The sequence below is a fragment of the Colias philodice genome, chromosome 7 (assembly GCF_061535455.1).
Source record: "Colias philodice isolate Cphi_HAF_F1 chromosome 7, ilColPhil1 Martin Lab GWU primary, whole genome shotgun sequence".
NCBI classification, from domain to species: domain Eukaryota; kingdom Metazoa; phylum Arthropoda; class Insecta; order Lepidoptera; family Pieridae; genus Colias; species Colias philodice.
Window position 1 is genome coordinate 4,099,887 of NC_143092.1, and position 19,973 is coordinate 4,119,859.

Below are 19,973 nucleotides of genomic sequence, written 5' to 3' on the forward strand. Positions count from 1 at the left end.
CATCACACCCTGGCCGAGTGCCCGGCATGGACGGCGGAGCGAAGGCATCTTGAAGGCTTGCTGGGAGAAGATGAGTTGACCCTGCAGGGTCTCGTGAAAGTGATGGTCAGTGGCGACACTGAATGGAAGGCGGTCTTGGCCTTTTGCGAGGCCGTGATCAAAGCAAAGGAGGTTGCAGAGAGGGCCCGGGAGAATGACCCAACGGCGGATCCTCTGCGCCGACGAAGACCCGGCAGACGCAGGCGTCTGTACGTCCAGCAATAGGACTGAAATATTATACGGTTTGACGAATAAGCGCAGGGGGAGGTTTACGTAGAAACGAGCATATTGTAGCTATGCTCGCTGCAAGTAAACCGGCCCCCCCTGCGATAGAAGGCGGATAGCCCGGCAATAGGGCGGCGTTATCTTATGATACCGACGTCTATTGCCACCTTATGGGCTTGGGTGAGCCGCCAAGTCGCGGCAATCTCCACGTACGCGGTGGGGGTATAAGGCCTGGCTGTTAACCCCTGCCGCCGAAGGTGAACGCAGGCCACCGTTGGGTTTTAGTGGGTATGGCTTCTCGCGAGTCCCACATACCCCCTCACGCAGAAAAACTGCAGAGGGGGATGCGTAAATGCATTTCCCAACGTTAAAAAAAAAAAAAAAAAAAGACATCATAACCGTAAAGATTTACCCTCCTCGGCTATAAACCTCAAGTTTTCAACTCATTTCCGCCACTTATATGAAATGTATGTAGATAAAATGCGAGTACAGGTGGGTAATAATTTAGAAGCTTTCCATTACACGTTAAAAGCTCGTATTAATAATAATGGTATGAACAGGTCAATCGCTCGTTTTATTAATTATTAATAAACATGTATGCATTAAATAAATGTTATAGATAACAAATGGTATACCTGTTTAAATTGATATTTTGGTTTTATGGATGCTTTATAAATATAAATTTATAAAGAATAGAAAAAATTCGATCACGAGGCGGGACTCGAACCCGCATCCTTTCGCGCCATTCCGGGGCGGATGCCTGACCAACTCATCCACTCGTGACCCAACATCACGGGTCGCGAGTGGCTGGAGGATGCGGGTTCGAGTCCCGCCTCGTGATCGAATTTTTTCTATTCTTTATAAATTTATAAATGGTTAATGGCCTACTTACTGTTTTGTTGAATTTGTATATTATGAGATATTTCTTTAGATTCTTATAGCATGCAAGCCTAATCCTAAATCACTCAAGTTATTTACGACATGAACAATTTCCTAAGTTACTAACGTAGAACCGGTAGAACGGTACTACATTGAGTAGTAGTAAGTTTATCGCATCAGCCGAGAGTGCTCCGTATAAAATGGTTCTACATATTCGGAATAAAACATGAGAAATTTGTTGAAATCTTGAAATTTACGTGCTTCATAAATTTGAGTTAAAACAATAATACGTTAAAAAGTGAAGTATCTAATGAACAGAATTTTATTATTTCGTAAGAAATATCATCATTTAACTCAACTCTTAAGTACTTTCGCAATGTTAAAACTGGTTTTAATTCTATTAAACTATTTTTATTCTGCATCTTGAATCGCTCTTAACCCGGCGTCATTGTTGCCGGGTATCTAATACCCGACGCATTTTAAAACTGTCATAATTTTAAAACAAAATGCGCACGTCTTTTGTCCGTTACAGTAGCTGCGGTCGTTGACCTCTGTTCGCATATTCTCTTCTCTATTTTGTGTTGCTTCGGCTACCTCGTAGTGTAGACATGTGTAAAGAGCGCGCGGGTAAGTTATACCCGGCCACAATGGCCACGTAACATTTATAAAGACAGCGTGTTTGTTGTTTTTTATTGTTTATTGATAAATTGCATATCGTTTTGCACAATTTTATGAACCATGTCTTACGAAAGCGAACAAAGTCGACTACTAGCCTTGTTTGAACAAGCTGACGCCAGTGAAAATGAACATTGCAGTTCAGACGACGAGGATGAATTCGACCATATTTCAGAGCGAAGTCAAGGCAGTGATATACGGAACAGGAATGCAGCGATGATGAGCAAGAAGTAATTGTTTCAACAAGTAACCAACAGTTTTATATTGGTAAAGACAATTCCACCAAATGGTCTCCACCACCTCGGAACAACGTCCGCACAAGGTCAGAAAACGCTGCGTTGATCTCGATAGCGAATAAGTCGGTATATTATTAGTAAATAAGCTTTGTTTTATATAGTTCATGATTTCAGGTTTATGTTCTAAAGAAAATTTTATGTTTTGTCTCTAAATATCTATTATGTTATATTTCGAAGAAACGTTTTAAGTTATGTTCTAAAAAAATTATCGCAGAATAAACAGATTTAATTTGATGAGTAATATGCTCATTTTTTGATAAATAAATGTTTGATTTTTATGAATTATGTATTTCACTACCTATTTCCCTATTATAGAAAACTAATATTGACATAAGCTTGATTCAGTGCACAATAATGTACATGGGTAAAATTTACCCGGCCACAACGACCAAGTTCTGTTTAGTAGCCACAATGACGCCGGGTTAACCCTCATGGGAGACCTGATTCCCCATTTTATGATATGAAAACGACGTCATAACTTTATTATGTGTTCTAGATAAAGATTTTAATCTAGAGGGAAATACGACAAGACTAGTATAAACTGAACACGTATTTAATTACTCCTTACATTTAATATCCCAGAGAGTATCGAGCATATCTTGGAGCTGTCGTCTGTGATGTTGTAATCACAGATCTACTACAAGATCTGTGCTTGTAATATATGGAAGATGTTGTACGTAACGTAAACATTTCTTATGTGCTTGAGATGAAATTGGAAAAGTCTGTTTTGGTGTATCAGTTATTTTTATAGCGTTATAATCATGATGTCACAATATGTACATCGTGCATGTGTGCCCGTGTGTTATTATTCTATAAAATTATGTTCTAAGTTTGTTTGCCCTGGTATGTATGTACAATAAAGCATAAATAAATAAATATGTAGTTTTATTTCGTGTTCTTTTTTAATGCGTTCCAGCGTTCATGAGGATTGAATATATATTTATCTAACTAGTTTGTAATGAACGTCTGTAAAACAATAATAACATGATCAATGAACAATCAAATCGTTTTAAATGCGTTCGTAGAACTAACCAATATTTTCTCCTACTTCTATTCTGTACGTTTAAACATGATTGTGAATATTAAAAATTTAAGGCTGCAGTCTAGCAAAATTGCGTTTTCAACAAGTTATTTGACAATTTTTTCCCGGCTAATGAAATGATAAACTGAATTTTTTTTTCTTGTTTATCAATTAGTGTTATATACGCAATGCGCGTGAATTTTTTCACATTTGTAAAGTTACTTTATGTTACCTTAATCAGGCCTTCAAGATAAGTCTCTTTCCCCCAAAGACATTTCGAGCTAAGTTTGTGCACTCACTACGTTGCAACCGATTACAATTTACACAATCTGATCAGCGCATTATTATCCTTATATAGTCGTTATTAAAAACTGCTGAATACAATTGCCGAAAAACTTATGATTTTCTTAATTAGAACGTTATAAATTCATTAAATTTCCCATTTTTTGCCTTACAAAATCTATTGATAAATACTGCTAAAAGTTATTTTTTCCATTAATTTATTCGAGTTGGTTGAAGACCAATGAGTATTAATCCTTTAAAAAAATTTTTTTTTTGAATTTTGATAATTCTTTAAATATTAAAAAATATTTAAAATAATTAGGAAAAATCCTAGCGAATTTCTTTAGTCGCGCTCCTTGGGCCGGAGCGTTCTGACGTGTGCTCTACGCTCGATTTTCCTTCATACCGAAGTGAAAGTTGCTCTACTTCATTAAATTTAATATTTTTGTTAATTGATTATTTTTATCTTAGTTTTGTGCAAATATTCGTATTTTTAAACATTTGATTTCGATATGGAAAATAAACGAAAAAAATACGCGTGTAACTACTAGAAAGAAAATTATCTTCGAACATAAAGTTTATGAAACCAAATAGATTGCAAAGGTGATTGGCAACAATTTCTTTATTTTACGGGGTGTCAGTAAAGGGATGTACATATATTTCTTTTAAACTAAAGTAAGCTCATAAATTTCTTATAATATAATTTTTTTGAAGTTGCAAAAATGTTTATTTTTCGTTTGAGAAATACGAAATATAATATAAACTTGTATTGAGAACTTGAACCTCCCAAGTTCATCCGGGGAAATCCCCATACGGGGAAAATGATTTGTTTACTCCAAAATTATATGCCGAGGTGTTTTAATTTTTTCTTCCAGTCATTTTCAACGTAGCGGCATGTTGTTTGATTATTAATTTTGTAACTTAAATACAGGATGTTGGTTTTATATTCTGATCTTACAGACGCGCTGACAAATTTAGTCCACCATTTCTAGTTTAGTCCACCAACTCTAAGTACCAATATTAAAACGAATGGATTATCATCACATCATCAAAACTCAGATGTAATGGAAGATCACAATAACATAGAAAATTCAGTGGATGTTGAGAACTAAACAAACACAAGTAACAGAGACGCGAAGAATAAGAAAAGAGGACGAAAACGATAATTCGTTGATGCTTTCCCTTTTCGACGTATTGTTAGGGTACATCACCAATCTGCAAAAAACAAAACTGATGATTCCCAATTGCTGATTAAAAATGAAAAACAAATAATCGACAACAGTGGTGAAAATTTGCTGATCACAATGAAACATCCTTCAGTGGTAGCAGATTTACTCATTTAAAATGTATCGGTGAACAGCGTAAAGGAGAGGAGGACAGGAAAACATTATGAATGTGGATGGTGGATTGTATACAGGATGTTATCGATAAGTATATGCAGGTGATTATGACATTATTATTGCAGGTATCAAAAAACTTAAAACTGATATCGAAATTACTTTACCTAATGAGCAAAATGACAATAATAACTTTTTAAAAGTATAACGAGAAATATCTAAAAAATTTACTTCATACACTCCTATATCAAAAAGGGAAAATGGGACTAGTAGAAGTTAAATGTCTAATTCCGGCAAAAGACATGAATGCGGAAGATGCGGTTAAAAATAAAAAAAAATAATATTTGAAATACAATGCAAAAAATAACACTTTTGTCATAGATAAGAATCATGACTATTTTTTCCAAATTCAGGGACAACTAAACGTTGCAGAAGCAGAAGTCTGCTTATTTGCTGTTTGGACTGGAGTGAATCATTCGTTAAAAATAGAATATATAAAAAAGTATGTAACGTTTAGACAAAATAAAATGATGGACCATTATCAAGATTTTACATAAATTGCCTACTGTCAGAATTGATTGATTCGAGACTTCAGCATTCGATGCCCATCAAGGACCCATCCTATATCATTCAAGCGATTGAAAAATAAAAGAGATAAATCCAGTGCAACCGATAAAGCATCAGAATGCTAGCAAAAGATTTATTAGGTTTATCAATATAAATCTATATATTATACATAATATAATAAATCTGTAGAAGACGCGAAGACCGACATCCGCGCGGACGGAGTCGCGGGCGGAAGCTAGTCAGAAATAAATATCTTTTGTTTTCATTTGCGTATTTTTCTATTTTATAATTTTTTAACACAAACATTACATTTTTTTTATTATATACAAAATTTGTTTATCCGCTTTATTAGTAAAACTGAACAACTTTCACTAAGAAACTTAGGTCGAAAAAAATGTATAGAGTTATGCATTTTGTATGGAAAGCTTATTTTTTTTTATATTTCGTCCAAATTTCTTTGTAAAAGTTGATCAGTTATATAAACATGAAGTTGAAGATATCAATAGAAAGTATTCGCAAATTTTGTGTACTGATAAAAAAATCACCCGGTGTAATTTTCACGAAAATTGTTTCAAATTGTCATTTTTGGTACTTATTACGAATATTAAATTATACGAATGATTTAATTTTTAAAAATTAAGTGGAGCAACTTTCCCTTAGTACATTTGTATTATTTACATATAGGATGACAGGATGCATTTGTTTGCACTACTAGACCAAGCCCTTAAGCATACATACATTACAGATGATTAAATAAATACTGGGTAGGTACATTTGTGACAACGCTACGAAAATCTAACTTTAATACTTTTGAATAATTAGGTAAAAAGTTAATTTTCCGCTGAATTTTAGCATACATGTTACACAATTTTGAAAATTATAATATTTTGTCTGTATGATAGGTATTATTTGTTTAAACGTACTAAGAACCCTGAATTATTATACCAATGAATTCAATTCACAAGCTACGAGAAATCCGTAGACGTAGCTTTAACCGCTACGGCTTATTCGATTTCATAGAAATCCTAGACATAATAGATTCTTTGAGCTACAGAGGAAATTGAACACTGAAGGCATGCAGACGTATACAAAATACCTACTAAAAAAAAATATAAATCAATAAAAACCTGTATTGAGTACAAAAATACGCATATTGCCCAGCTAGGTTTTAACTTTTAAGTATAATCAACATTTTAATCTACTGTTCTTCGATAAATAATGTAGTACTAAAAATGTTACAATTTTTTATAGCCATCATCAAATTTACATTAAAGTTCGATTTGTCCGGGACCGATTTACGCAGCTTAAGATAGCTATATTACGTTCTCAGTAAAAACGAGTAACAATCGTTGGACAAAAGCGAGTAACAATCGCTTTAGGGATCCCGTAAAAAATATCTTTATCCATTACCTGTAATAAACTTATTACCAAATCTATCCTGTTAGATTAATTTGTTTTTCAATTATTATCGTACAAAATTACACTTCGTTTAGGCATTTCCACGTGTTTATGGATTTAATAATAAAATAATTCCGTAGTTCCAAGTTAATTGAATTCATTAACATGTCCACGTGTCGAAAGTCTATTTTCGAGAGAGAAAGTCACTCTAATGTTTTTCTTACATGTTTTTTGCCGAAGACTTTTTGTAGGTAACATTATAAAATGAAAAAAACTATGTAAGAAAAACAAATATAGTAGAACTTAATAATTATAATAATAGAAAAGTGCGCGGATAAAATAGTAGATATTGCCAAAGAAAAAAAGTAGGTGAATAGGTACTATTGGAATGGACAGGTTGTTTTCACTACTGGGTTTCTCCAATAAAAACTTTATTCTAAAAATTATACAGTCTTTTGTGTCTTGTTATTTAGATTTCTATGTGATTAAGTAATATAAAATTATGCATACGTATCTACGTATCTGCTAGGTCTGAAATTAGGTCGTAAAATTTCCTTTTATACAAACAAGATATGACAAAACAACGTTTGCCGGGTCAACTAGTATGTAGTATGTTTTATAAAACTCTTTAGATAGCATATTATAATATATAGAAGCAAATTTATTTCAAGCTCACTATTTTCATCAAATATATTAATAGTAAAACCTCTTTTAAGAACCTACACGTATTCCATCATTTTATAAGGCAAACCATTCCCCACGGACGTAATAAAAATAGCACTTTCATCTCGTCACTGCATCTTGGAAAATCAATCTTATCAGCTGAACATCAGATGCATCTTATAAGATGTATAATGGGACGATGAGAACCAATTTCTTATGCCTTATATTGCACGCCTCATAAGCGAAGCGTTGAGGTGGGTACTACTGTCACTTCGCGCTAAACATCTGATTTTTCAAACTTAAAATGTCTTTATGTATCATACATTGCACTTGTAAGATAATACATACACACACATATTAAGAAAAAACACTATTTTTAACATTCATGATATTTTTGATGTCATTTTTGTTATTGAAACTAGTTAAAAAACAGTTTAAAAAAGTTCTGTCTTGGACGTCCGTGTGTCTGTATGTGCGGAGGATTTTCTTGTTAACACGATAGCGACCGAAATACTTTACTAATCGAGTCTTTTTTTTCTCTTACGCTTGAGTATGCTCAGGAATAGAACCCTTTCATTTTTCAGGGTCTGATTCGATGTGGTTTAATTGTTATTAAATAAACAAAAATAATAATTAATAAATATTTATTAAAAAAAAATTATGAGGCGTGCACTTTTGGATTTTCCAAATTATTTTCTACCTTCAACGCATATCAGTATTGGAATATAACGCAACAAGTAATACTGAAAAGATATTACAGTACCGATTATCATTTTCCTTCTTGCGTATTTCTATATTTATTTATAAGTATTTTCACGCACAATTTTGCTACTGTCTAGACGAACTGTCAACAATAATATTGTGTAGATTTAAGATTGGAAAATAATTAATTATTTTATGTTTAACTAACGTTTCTATCCAATCTTAGCTGTTCTTTTTATTTTTCTTGTTATTTATATGCTACAGAATGATAGACAACCTAGCTAAATGAAGATCGATAATGAATACTGCCGTGAACAATTGCAACTAATCCGTTATTCCTTTTCATGTGAACTTTAAACCCAAAACTCATATAAAATTCCATTTCAACTCACCCTCGGGCATTAGACCCTAAAGTGATTCACATGGCTCCCATTCGCAAAACTATCAGTAATTGAATATAAACGAAAGGTATTATGTACCTATAGGTATGTATACGACGAAATTGTATTGGAAAAGATACAATCTGTCGTAGCGTTGTTTATAAAATTTGATTCCGATCTAATACCTATTTTCAAATCAGCGATGATCTTTGGTAGAATCAAGAAAAAAAGCTTTAGTCCTTATATTAGGTATAGAACGCCTCACTCCAAGTGAGAGTATGCGAGTATAATTATTCCATTAGATATCTAAAAGAATACAATCTATAAGTTTGATTTTAAAACTCGTTAATGAAACAACAAACTTACATGTAATAGTGAAACTTTGAATGAAAGTAGGTAATCCAAGAATAACTGACTCTTTTCCTACTACATCGAAGAGAAAGAATCAACCAAAACAAACGTATTTTATAATTATAATTAATATTATTCCAGTATATTATGTTTTTGATCTGTGGAACTCGTCATAAATTTCATAAACCACATAAGGCAGAAAATTTAATCAATGGGGAAGTGTAACTCTCCAAGGACTGGAAATCTTATTTGTTTAAACTTCACATTGAACCATCTCAGTAAATTATTTATTTAAATCAAAACTTTCGTAAAATTTATTCATTACCAAAGATATTTCAAGAAAATAACTCTGTAGAAATAACGTAGGTACGATTATTTTCTTTACTAACTTAATCTTTCTAAAAATGTAGAGCAGCCTACGCGTTTTTTACAAAATACCGGTTGTAAAAACTTGCTATTTATATCTAGTTAATCGTTAGTCTCATACAATATATTTTTACAATTCGAATAGTATATAGGTAGTACAGTTATAAGTATAAATACAATTCATAGACTAATTGATAGATATAGAACCAAGAAGCTTATACATATATCTAATACACTGGAGATTTCAGTATGAACATTAACTTGTAACAAGAAAATATGACGTTGAATGACGCCTGTATGTTTTTTTATCCCTTTCGCACCTAACTTGGCAAGTTTAATAGTTAGTTAAGGCGTTTTTTTCGTTGTTGAATAGGTGCCAGACGCAATTTTTTATTTCAAAATCATTAAAATGTCATCGAAATAAGTGAAATTCCATCAACATGAGTCCCCGTGGAGGATATACTATGTATAATATTCATTTTACTATTTACAATTTTTCCTACAATCTACCATGGTGCCTCCTTTTCAGAACGAACCTCAAATAGGACGTTAATGTAAACTTGATAAAAACCAAATATCATCAAATTCATATTAGTACCCAAAAAATAAATAAATATGAAACCACCTATTAAAAATATTAGTTTACTAATTATTCAAAAAAATTATTAAAAATAAATAAATTACATATATAAATAGTTAATAAATAAATTATAAGTAATAAAGTTATTACCTACTTACCTTTTAAGCGGACTCATGTTGATGTAATTCACTTATTTCGATGACTTTTTAATTATTTTGAAATAAAAAATTGCGTATGGCACCTATTTAACAACGAAAAAAACGTCTTGCAATAAAAAATTTATGTCTGATGGATCTATCTAAAGGCAATAGATTAAAAATTACGCGTTAATAAATGACTTTCAATTACGGATATTTTCCTGTGCGCACTAATAAGCGCAACCACTACTGCCAGCCAGACAGCCCGGACTCTAACCGAAAAAGCAAGAGAAACAGTATATCAAAAACCCAACTATACTAAAATGACTTTTTTTAAAACGTTAATAGCTCCCGTACCATAATGTGTAGTATAGATAACCTCAATGATGATGAAATAAAAATGAAAGGTTTAATCTTTTAAAACGAATAATGAACAACAGTGAACAACATTGTAACGTCTTTCATTTTAAAAGAACACGGGCAAGATATTTTAAATATTAATAAATTTAAACAAAATTTTATTTGTATCATAAATTTGAATTAAATTGCGGTTGGTGGCCGTTGCGGGTCGTGGATATATTTTAAACCTAAAATATAACAAGAACCTTAAAATAATAAACAATGCATAGCCAAAATTAAATCAACTTTTCACTTTAACGCGGCGGGAGGCTTAATAAATCCATGACTTATAACGCGCTTCAGTTTGCAGAATATTTACAAAAGAAAATTGTGCCATTATTCATGCGATTGCGGTTTAATTGGTTTCACAAAATAACTAGATAATACAAAGCATTTTAGCATGCGACAACACATTGCCTCACACTCATTAACGAGGTATGACGCCTCGGGGTTCAGGCAATTAAACAATCTAAATAACAGCATGTCTTTCAAACGAATTTCATTTAACATTTAACCAGGTAGCGTTTCCTCTTTTCGACAATTTAAAACTTCACAAACAGTATAAGTAATAAATTAATTTAAAAAAGATTTAATAAGTTTATAGAACTACTTTTTTTTTAGTCGCCTTCCTTGAAAATTGGCCGCTAATGAGGATTCATTCATGTGGATACACCACGTCTAAGTTGTTATTATTTTTGATTATTTAGCTTTTAATTATAAAATAGGACCGCATACTATGGAAAAGAAAAGAGCATTTCAGACGAATAAATTTCTTATTTTCTATAATATTATAAAAGCTGTAAATTCGGCTGTACTGGCGTCCAAGGTACATTATAAGAAAACTTGGATTTATTATAATTATGTTTCAGTTTCTCTCTTACATAATGGGAAAAGGTCTGTTTCCGAGAAGATGTGAACATGACGACAATATTTGTAAGCTTGTGAAATAACATCTCTTATGCCCGGTTTACATTATCTTTATAGTAATTAAATTAAATATATATAGTAATACTTAGTAATCCTACAAATAGACAGTTCTGGATTAGTTTCGTCATTTGGTAAACTGTTTCACTAATTAATTATCTAACACGGGATAATTAGGAATACATACATACGAGCAGGTAGTCGTTCCAGTAGAGTGCGGACCAGTTACGGTCTGATGACCTGACCTTTTATCATTAGCGTATTTATTGAAGGTAAAGGTTATTTGTACATGTTATATATAAGCTTTATGTCGGATATTCCTTACAAAGTTAGATCTAGCGCAAACGCAACATGAATCTCAAATGCCTCCTATTCATATCTAATTATTTTCTATTTCTTCGAGATAATAGCGCTCCTCACTCCTGTATTGGCAATACATGGTGACTCAAGAAAAAGACAGACATAAAATAGTTCATAAAGTATATGTATCATGTAGGTAAAGCTAGAAATGTTTATAACTCTATTTTCATATAGGGCAAATCAAAGTGTCCTATTTTTAACCGCCTTATAATACTGACGCCACGCTGCGAATAGGGACGATGGTACAGAACTAAGAACTATAATTTGTAACCGCTGACAAATTAAGGCAATTAATTGATTCAAAGCTAATCTTAGTCATTGTCACTATTAACCGAGCCGAGAACTAATATTTAGTTAGTGGATTATGGAAATGTTCAGTCAGAACCCCAATACAATTTTTTTCAGATACAATTCTTCCTTATAATGTTGCACATTATTGTACAAACTTACATTAGCGAATTTCCTGTGGAATCCCGTACTTATTGGATTGGACTACTTAACCTGATCCATTTCATTATCCTATTTGCCGATTTCTTCAATAGAAAATATACCTATGTCCAAAGGACGCTATTAATTTCGGCTGTAGGTATGCAAAAAGAAGAATAGAAAATGTTGTGAATCAATTATTATATTTCAATGAAGTATTGTGTATTTAAAAAAAGGAAAGTTTTATTACGAATTTAGGAACATAATAAGTAATTTTAAGTTGATAGTTTAAGGATAAATAAACATAGCTGCCCTATGGGCTATGACGACTTTAGTTTTAATAGAAAACGATAGTAGGAAAACGCGTATCAAATGCAGCTAGATATCATTATTCACAAGAATGGATGAACTTTCAATACCGAGTGCATTATAATGTCAATTTTAAATCAAACCAAGCGAAATTCCTATAATCTATCACGATAACAGCATTTCCACATTCCCGCTGACATTTTGAAATTCTGAAAGAGCTTCACCAAAGCTTCACCTTTCAACGAATCTGCTCAAAGCATGAATCTATGAAATTATAATCTGACCTCGCATCGACATCAATTCTCATTTCATTTGAGAATCACATTCGATTAAACACAGCAAACGCAAATGTCAGGCTCGGTGACTTAAGCTTTCCTGTATAGGATTTTAATTTTATCCCCCTATTGAAATATCCAGCGGAATTAAACGTGTAAAAGTTTTGCTCGAATTCACGTAGCTTTATATTTCGAGAGCGGAATATGTAAGGTGGTGTAAGTAACATTTGTACGACATGTAGCGTAAATCTCTACACGAAGATTTCATGTTTAACGACTTCCACATTAGACTTACCTGAGGTATCGTTTACGCAATTGCTTCTAGGAACTCGAACAATTTTCTCATCATGGCCTCAATGTATTAAATCGTTCCTGGCGAAGTAAAAGGACGCCCGGGAATCAGGCGTTTTAGTTGATTAACTTACAAATTCAAGAGTCAACGCTTTTCCTTCCAATAAGTTTAGTTATTACAAATCTATACCACCTGGAATAAATCTATTTTCGCTTCTCAATAATTTTAAATTAAAGTTTATTGATTATTAGTTTTATGGATTATTTTATAATGCCTTCAATTGTTTTAACTAAGAATCTATTGAATAAACTAAATGAAATTTTATAATAACTAGTATAATAAGTTATTAATCCAATATCACGTTTAATGAAAGAATGAGGTTGAAAATAGATTTAGGTGCGGTTTCTTATCAACATACTTAACAATAAGAGCCTGCTAAGAACATGCTTGTAAGACTAGAGCGAATTGAAGGCGAATTTATGTGGTGATTTATGAATTACAGAATTACGTTAAAGCTTCATACGTAATCTTTTTATAGTCACTTACTAAACTTAGTATAAATACTACCTGTTTATTTGTCACTAGCTGTGCCCCGAGGTTTCACCATTGCTCACGTCCGTCCCGGCTTCGCCCGTGGTACATATTTACGTTTTCTCTACATAAAAACCATCCTCGTACTTCAAGGAATATAATAAAAAAAGAATTATCGAAATCGGTTCAGCCGTTCTCGAGTTATGCGCTTACCAACACATTTTGCGATTCATTTTTATATATAAGATTTAAATCATAATTAGATTTAGATTATTATATAAATATACATACTACAAATAATTATTCTTTATTATTACACGACGAATAGGTACAATCACAGGTACAATATAAATCACTTTGAGTCCACCTTCGTCATAGCTGCCCTGCCTTCGTCCACGTGTATTGCACATTGCACAACTTTGCGTTTTTATACCTACCGTCAAAACATTAAATTCAAAAATACTGGCACTGGTACCCATTATTTGTATGGAAAATTATAAATAGTTAATATAATAATTTTCCGGAATTTTGATAACTATTAATATCTTGATTTAAAGCTTCAGTTTTAACTTTTAAGGAATAAAATGAAAAAAAAAGATATTTTAATTTTTTTTTATATGTATTATAATATGTAATTAATATCTACATATATTATATTATTTTTAAAGACATGACTTCATCCCCTATTCTTTCATCCATGGTCATTATTTTGTATAATGGACAGCCATTTCTGTACTAAAATCGCTAATAATAAATAAACATTAAAACAATACATAAACCACTTTTTCAATGGAGTGTGAAAGACTTAACGACCGCAAAGTTAGTAGCAAGTACATAAATTAGGGCTAATTTGAATTAATAATTTCGCAAACCACGAAAAAGCAATTATAGGAGGAAATATTATTCTAACGACTTTTGTCTGCCTTTCGGAATCCTTTCGGAATCAAAACTTTGTTAATGCTATAAGCGGTTTGTGTCAAAACTACATGAATATTTAATCAGATTATACCAACGCGACGGTCCCTGTAAAGTAAACACAGGTTTAGACTTTAGGCTTTATAAGATGAAGTATGATTTTAACAATATATAAGTCGGATCCTTGATAAACATCTTGTGATTTACATTTCAGGTATTTAATGTAGGACGTAGGTTTAAGGGATTGATTTAATGTAGTGGTAAACTGAACGAAAAAGAGGCCTACCAGATGACTATTTAACTAAGGTTGGATTTTGTAATAGCTGTCTAGCATTTCCGATGTCGGACAATGCCAGACAGCTATATAAGCTAGTTAATATATTTTATTTAAATTATAGTTAATTTAATATTTTAGAGGACATACGGAGCGACATAATTGACTTTCAACTGACTTAAATAAAGAAAAAAAATTAATATAGTGGTTCCTAGATATAAGTAGAAAGGTGTAGATAACTCCATAGTTCAATTCCATAACACATTCACACGCCAATGTTTATTCATATTGGCATGCGAAAGTCTAAGTATAATTACGCAATACGATAAATATATGAGCTTTGAGGAGTTAAAATAAATAAATCTCGTAAAAAATATGTATTTACAATTTAATACACATGTATTACAATTCACAATTATTCACGTCAAATCAGGCACGTCACCTATCCACCAAAACACTAAACTGTTTTCTGCGTCTTTAGAATATTTAATGTCACTAAAACTTTCTTCGTCACACATAGTGTCTTCGTTGTTTAATTCTTTATTTATTGCACTGAGAGGGTCTGCAAAATGGTATTGCCCAGAACCAGTGGCTAGTATGGGTCTGCTTGGATGTATTGATATACTATTACAGCAGTCTTTATGTAGAGGAAACTGAAAATAATAATATATGAGGGTTATATTGAAAAGTGGATTTTACACTTGTATTGGCAAAATTGTAAGTTTCTTTTTTATAATTTGATTGAATACAAACAATTTTAAGTGAATTTAATGAATAATTAAATTTAAATTTTTAATACTGAACTGTTTTTAGTAGTTTAAATTATTTCTAGTGTCACCTCAGAATACTTAAGAGTAGTACAAAAATAATATGTTTTGGACATTCCCAAAAAAGCATGACTTGTATGACCCTTTTCACATGCTCAAAGTGATTACATGTGTGTGTGTGTGTGTATTTATTTAAATTTAAAGTCAATTTTGAACATAAATTTTTTATACTCACTCTATAAGAAACATTATCCGTATCGTCCATAGCATCTAATTCATCCTTCCAATTAATTTTATTCAAATCCCATACTTTGACACTCCCGTCGCTACCACCAGTAACTAAATACTTTCCACACGGTGATATATCGAAGTATATCCTCTGATTTGTGTCAACTGCTCTACTCAGTATGTTAAGAGGCCTTCTATAGTAGCGAATGTCCCATACTAATAATCTGTGGTCTTTCCTTGCACCAGACACTAGTCGTAAACCATCACTTGTAAACTTCATGTGTGTTACTCCACCTAAAACAGAGATTTTTCGTACTGTTATTACATAACTACATCGTAGTAGCAATCACATTTTTAACAGAAAAATTTAGAAATACATAGGCATTAATTAAGACAATCAAAGGTATAGAATTTTAAATGATAATTTTATCTAAATTTTTAAGTTTTTACTATTTAAGTGTAGTTTTTATTTAAATTTCGTAAACATACCTGAATGGCCATGCATTTTTCCAATGCTCTTATATGTACCCATTTCACTGATGTTATAAAGAGAAATACTTGTGTTCCAAGAGCCTACAGCTAATAAATTACTATTTGTAGTAAAACATGAAGCTGGTGAATTTATTTTGTGTTCACAAAATTCTCTACCTGGTCTGAAACACAATAATTAAATATTTTTAACTTCAGCTTCAATGAGTCCACTACACTCAGCTTACACTGTCTAAAGGTTTTTTTTTTCACTTCAAGATTTATCACAAAAGAGGTTTATTACCATAATTTCCATCAAGACTTTCCTGTGATACCTAACTATAAGAAATTCTGAAATATATGATTAAAACAACAAGGCATATGAAAATTACCCTTAAATTACAATTAAATGTTTATAATACAATTAAATGTTGAGTAAATCATACCTTTCAACATCAAAAGTCCTCAACACTTTCTTATAGCCTGCTACTATTCTAGATCCATTATCTATAAAAGAACATGATACAGCTGGTTCCATCTCATCCACAGCATTGAAGCCTCTGTATGAACACCGTAGGGACCCATCAAATGCATCCCACATTTGTACTGGTGCATTTTGCTTTGTTGTTATCCAACTGTAAATAAATTAATCAATGGCTGTAGAATGATTATATTGTACTAGCTTTCTAGCCGTGGCTTCACCTGTGTTTTCAAAGAAAAACCCACATAATTCCCTTTCCTGTGGGATTGCCGGGATAAAAACTAGCCTATGTGTTAATCCAAGTTACCCTCTAAATGTGTGCTAAACTTCATTGTAATTGGTTCAGTGGCGCGACATAGTAACACACATACATGTCCTACACATAAACAATAAACACTCATCCATCCTCACAAACTTTTGCATTTATAATATTAGTAGGAAGGATAGGATGAAATAGGCCTACATAATTTAAGAATCTATATTATTTTAATAAGGAAGCAAAATTACTTTTATCACAAACTAGATTTCCATTGCTCATTGCATATTTTTGGACTGCTTTAAATTGGTAAATAAAACATTCCTTACCAGCAGCTTTCAGGGACACCACTATTCATTCCAGGATACCAACAAAAGTCATACACCAAGCCAGCTTCCTTTATATGAATAACTGGTTCTAAAACGTCAATAGTTCTATTAGCTGTAACATCACCACTATAAAGATCACGAGGTAACTCCATAACATGCACTCCATCATTGTTAACCACACACAAGCAGCAGGTTCCGTCTGGTGACCATTTACAACCCCTTAGATAAGGTTGTATATCATGTGTAACTTTGGGTGATCGGGACCACGATGCACTACATAATTCTACCAGTGTTTTGCTCGTGAACAATCCCGGGTACGTAAATAAACTTTCGGCACTATATTCAACGTTTTCTGTATCGGAGGTGCTCAATATAATAGATTTTTCAGATGGATTATCAATACACATTTCTTCAGTATTGTTGCAATTTTCAATCATTTTTCATCGATAGTTAATATACAAAAAAATAAATCTACAACGATAAATACACAAACATTTATTTTCGCTTCGAGACTATGATAATAGGTGACGTCTGTCACCTGTCACTCACTAAAACAATATTGGAGGCGCGTTCATTTCAGTGTTATATACTAACTTACCGCAAGCACAGAAATTATGGTGGAAATTATATATAATGTTGTACTAAATAACTTTTATTAAGAAAGAAATTCTCACTATGGACGCATTTTAATAACGGTTTCAAACAGTTAAAGGTAATCCGAAAACTATCTCTATCACTATTTACTAATTTATTTACATAATTATAAACAATATTATACAAAAATTACTACCTACAAAGGTATACAATATACATATTATTTTAAAACAGCCATACAATTTTATTTTGTCATTCAAAAAATATATTATACAGTTCCAAGTATAGTTCTATTAACTCGTTACATAACATAAAGTATACATAATATTATGACACCTGTGAAAAGTCGCTTCTAGTTTATATCCACATCCACAGTGGTTAACTAAAAAGATTGAAGGTATGTGGAGCTGGAATATATGATTCATACTAGAATAATTATTGATAAAGTATTATATATTACATATATACATTATATTTACTATAAATTATAAGATGTTACGGATGCGGATGTAACCAATGAATTAATAGCGGTAAAGAAAGATTCATGTAAATTGTAATAGTCCTAAAAATAGTTTTCCTTATTTAATCATTATGGTGGCCTCAGTCGATAAGATTGTTTTTCTCTCGTCTCCAACGTTAATTGCACAGGTCAATAGTTTTAAAAAAAATGTCAAATATTCTGAATACCTCTGTGGGCATCTCAGAGGAATAAACCTATAGAGTTCTTATATTAAGACAGAACAAAATACATATTTTCTAATCTACTTACTCTTAGTCAATAACAGCATAAGCCAGATTGAGATAGCGATAGAGTATCTGCACGTCTTCAAACGTAGCGCGCCGGCAGTCAGTTTGTTTTCCAACCAGCTGGTGGGCTCAGTGCGTCAAGTGTTTTTAACGAAATACTTAGAAAATATAAAGTGTATAGTGTTTCTTTTTATTTGTCAGTGTGCAAAAATGACTATTGTGTGTTCAGCTACCGGCTGCACAAGTCGAATAGGAGTTTTGGATAAAAACAATGATAAAATATCTTTCCATCGGTAAGTGATTTTCAGCAAATTGATAAATATTTATGTTTTAACCCTATTTGAAGGTTTTATCAAGCGCTTTTTTATAATTTTATGTTGTAACTGTAACATTTACCCACTTTATGGGGTTGTGGAATACAAAATAATTGAATCGTTTAAAAAAAAAGTCACAATAATATCACGTTTGGCATTTTGTTTACCACCGTAGTGTTGTAACACATCTAGCGTATATTATCGATTTACGACAAAAAATCTATTTCATATATTAACGTTGATTTATTTATTTTGTTACTTGTATTAGATTTATATGTAGTTGTTGTTGCAAATAATAGATGTAAATTTTCTTAGACCGCAGGAAAATAAAAAATACCACGTGGTTGTTATTTGACTTATGTGTTTTGTTTGTTGTTAATTATTTTATCTTTTAGATTATTAATAAATTCATTTTGTTTTAGATTTCCTAAAAATCCAGAGATAAATAAAAAATGGGTACAAAACATGAGACGAGTAGATTGGACGCCGTCGAAATCTGCTAGATTGTGTTCACTGCATTTCGAGCCTGCGTGTTATCAAGATGGATACTCTAGAAGAATTCTACAATCTTATGCTGTACCAACTATATTTCCAAACCAATTATCTGTTTCAAAGGTAAGTCAAAATAATGTCATGTTATTTGTACCATAAAATACCCCACAATATAAAAAATAAGAAAAATCACAATATTTATAACATGTCTTTTTAGTACTTATAGTGGCCTTATAATATACGCCGAAGTGGGTCGAAAATGTTGTACTATTAATTGTTTTAAACTTTCAGAAATGTCTTAAGAAGCGACTGCTGATTTCGAAGAGCTCTAACGAAACTTCAACATCTTCTAGTCAGGAATGTCAGACTGAAAATATTGTAAGTATATGAATATAGTATTAAACAATAATCTGTCGTATCGATATGTTGAATAAAAAGTTAAGGTGGTGCGTATCAGGGGAGATTTGTGTGATTATAAGTGGTATTTATTTTAATTAATTGTAACACTAGGGGTCCGCCCTTGCTTCATTCGTGGTACATATGTATTATATAGCCTATGTCACTCAAGGATAACGTACCTATCCAACGTCGCTAGAATTTTTGAAATCGGTCCTGTAAAATTATACTTATCTACATTTTGCCCACGGCTCTGATTGCGTGAAACTGTACCCCGCACGTATCTCTCCGTACTCCT

The 19,973-nt window shown here is 32.1% G+C and overlaps 2 protein-coding genes across 2 annotated transcripts; one reads left to right on the top strand and one right to left on the bottom strand.

The window, feature by feature from the left end:
• The first annotated feature begins 10,259 nt into the window (after window positions 1–10,259).
• LOC149486991 (uncharacterized) lies at window positions 10,260–12,187 on the top strand. Its single transcript, XM_089697350.1, has 4 exons — window positions 10,260–10,305; window positions 11,005–11,123; window positions 11,167–11,238; window positions 11,960–12,187. The coding sequence occupies exons 1-4, from the start codon at window positions 10,260–10,262 to the stop codon at window positions 12,185–12,187; spliced, it is 465 nt and encodes a 154-aa protein (XP_089553476.1).
• Window positions 12,188–15,001: 2,814 nt separating this feature from the next.
• WDR79 (Telomerase Cajal body protein 1 homolog) lies at window positions 15,002–17,672 on the bottom strand. Its single transcript, XM_089697218.1, has 5 exons — window positions 17,133–17,672; window positions 16,513–16,701; window positions 16,088–16,251; window positions 15,606–15,892; window positions 15,002–15,256 (listed from the first exon to the last, which is right to left on the bottom strand). The coding sequence occupies exons 1-5, from the start codon at window positions 17,567–17,569 to the stop codon at window positions 15,023–15,025; spliced, it is 1,311 nt and encodes a 436-aa protein (XP_089553344.1). The 5' UTR covers window positions 17,570–17,672; the 3' UTR covers window positions 15,002–15,022.
• Between the last annotated feature and the right edge of the window lie 2,301 nt (window positions 17,673–19,973).

What these genes read in the sequence shown, in the direction of transcription:
- LOC149486991 (XM_089697350.1), top strand. Translation starts at nt 10,260, where the DNA reads ATGTGTAGTATAGATAACCTCAATGATGATGAAATAAAAATGAAAG. An exon ending in CGGCTGTACTGGCGTCCAAG is followed by an intron (nt 11,124 to 11,166) that starts GTACATTATAAG and finishes ATTATGTTTCAG; the next exon opens with TTTCTCTCTTACATAATGGG. An exon ending in ACGACAATATTTGTAAGCTT is followed by an intron (nt 11,239 to 11,959) that starts GTGAAATAACAT and finishes GGAAATGTTCAG; the next exon opens with TCAGAACCCCAATACAATTT.
- WDR79 (XM_089697218.1), bottom strand. Translation starts at nt 17,569, where the DNA reads ATGATTGAAAATTGCAACAATACTGAAGAAATGTGTATTGATAATCCA. An exon ending in GGTGTCCCTGAAAGCTGCTG is followed by an intron (nt 16,702 to 17,132) that starts GTAAGGAATGTT and finishes ATTTATTTACAG; the next exon opens with TTGGATAACAACAAAGCAAA. An exon ending in AAAAATGCATGGCCATTCAG is followed by an intron (nt 15,893 to 16,087) that starts GTATGTTTACGA and finishes TCTCTGTTTTAG; the next exon opens with GTGGAGTAACACACATGAAG.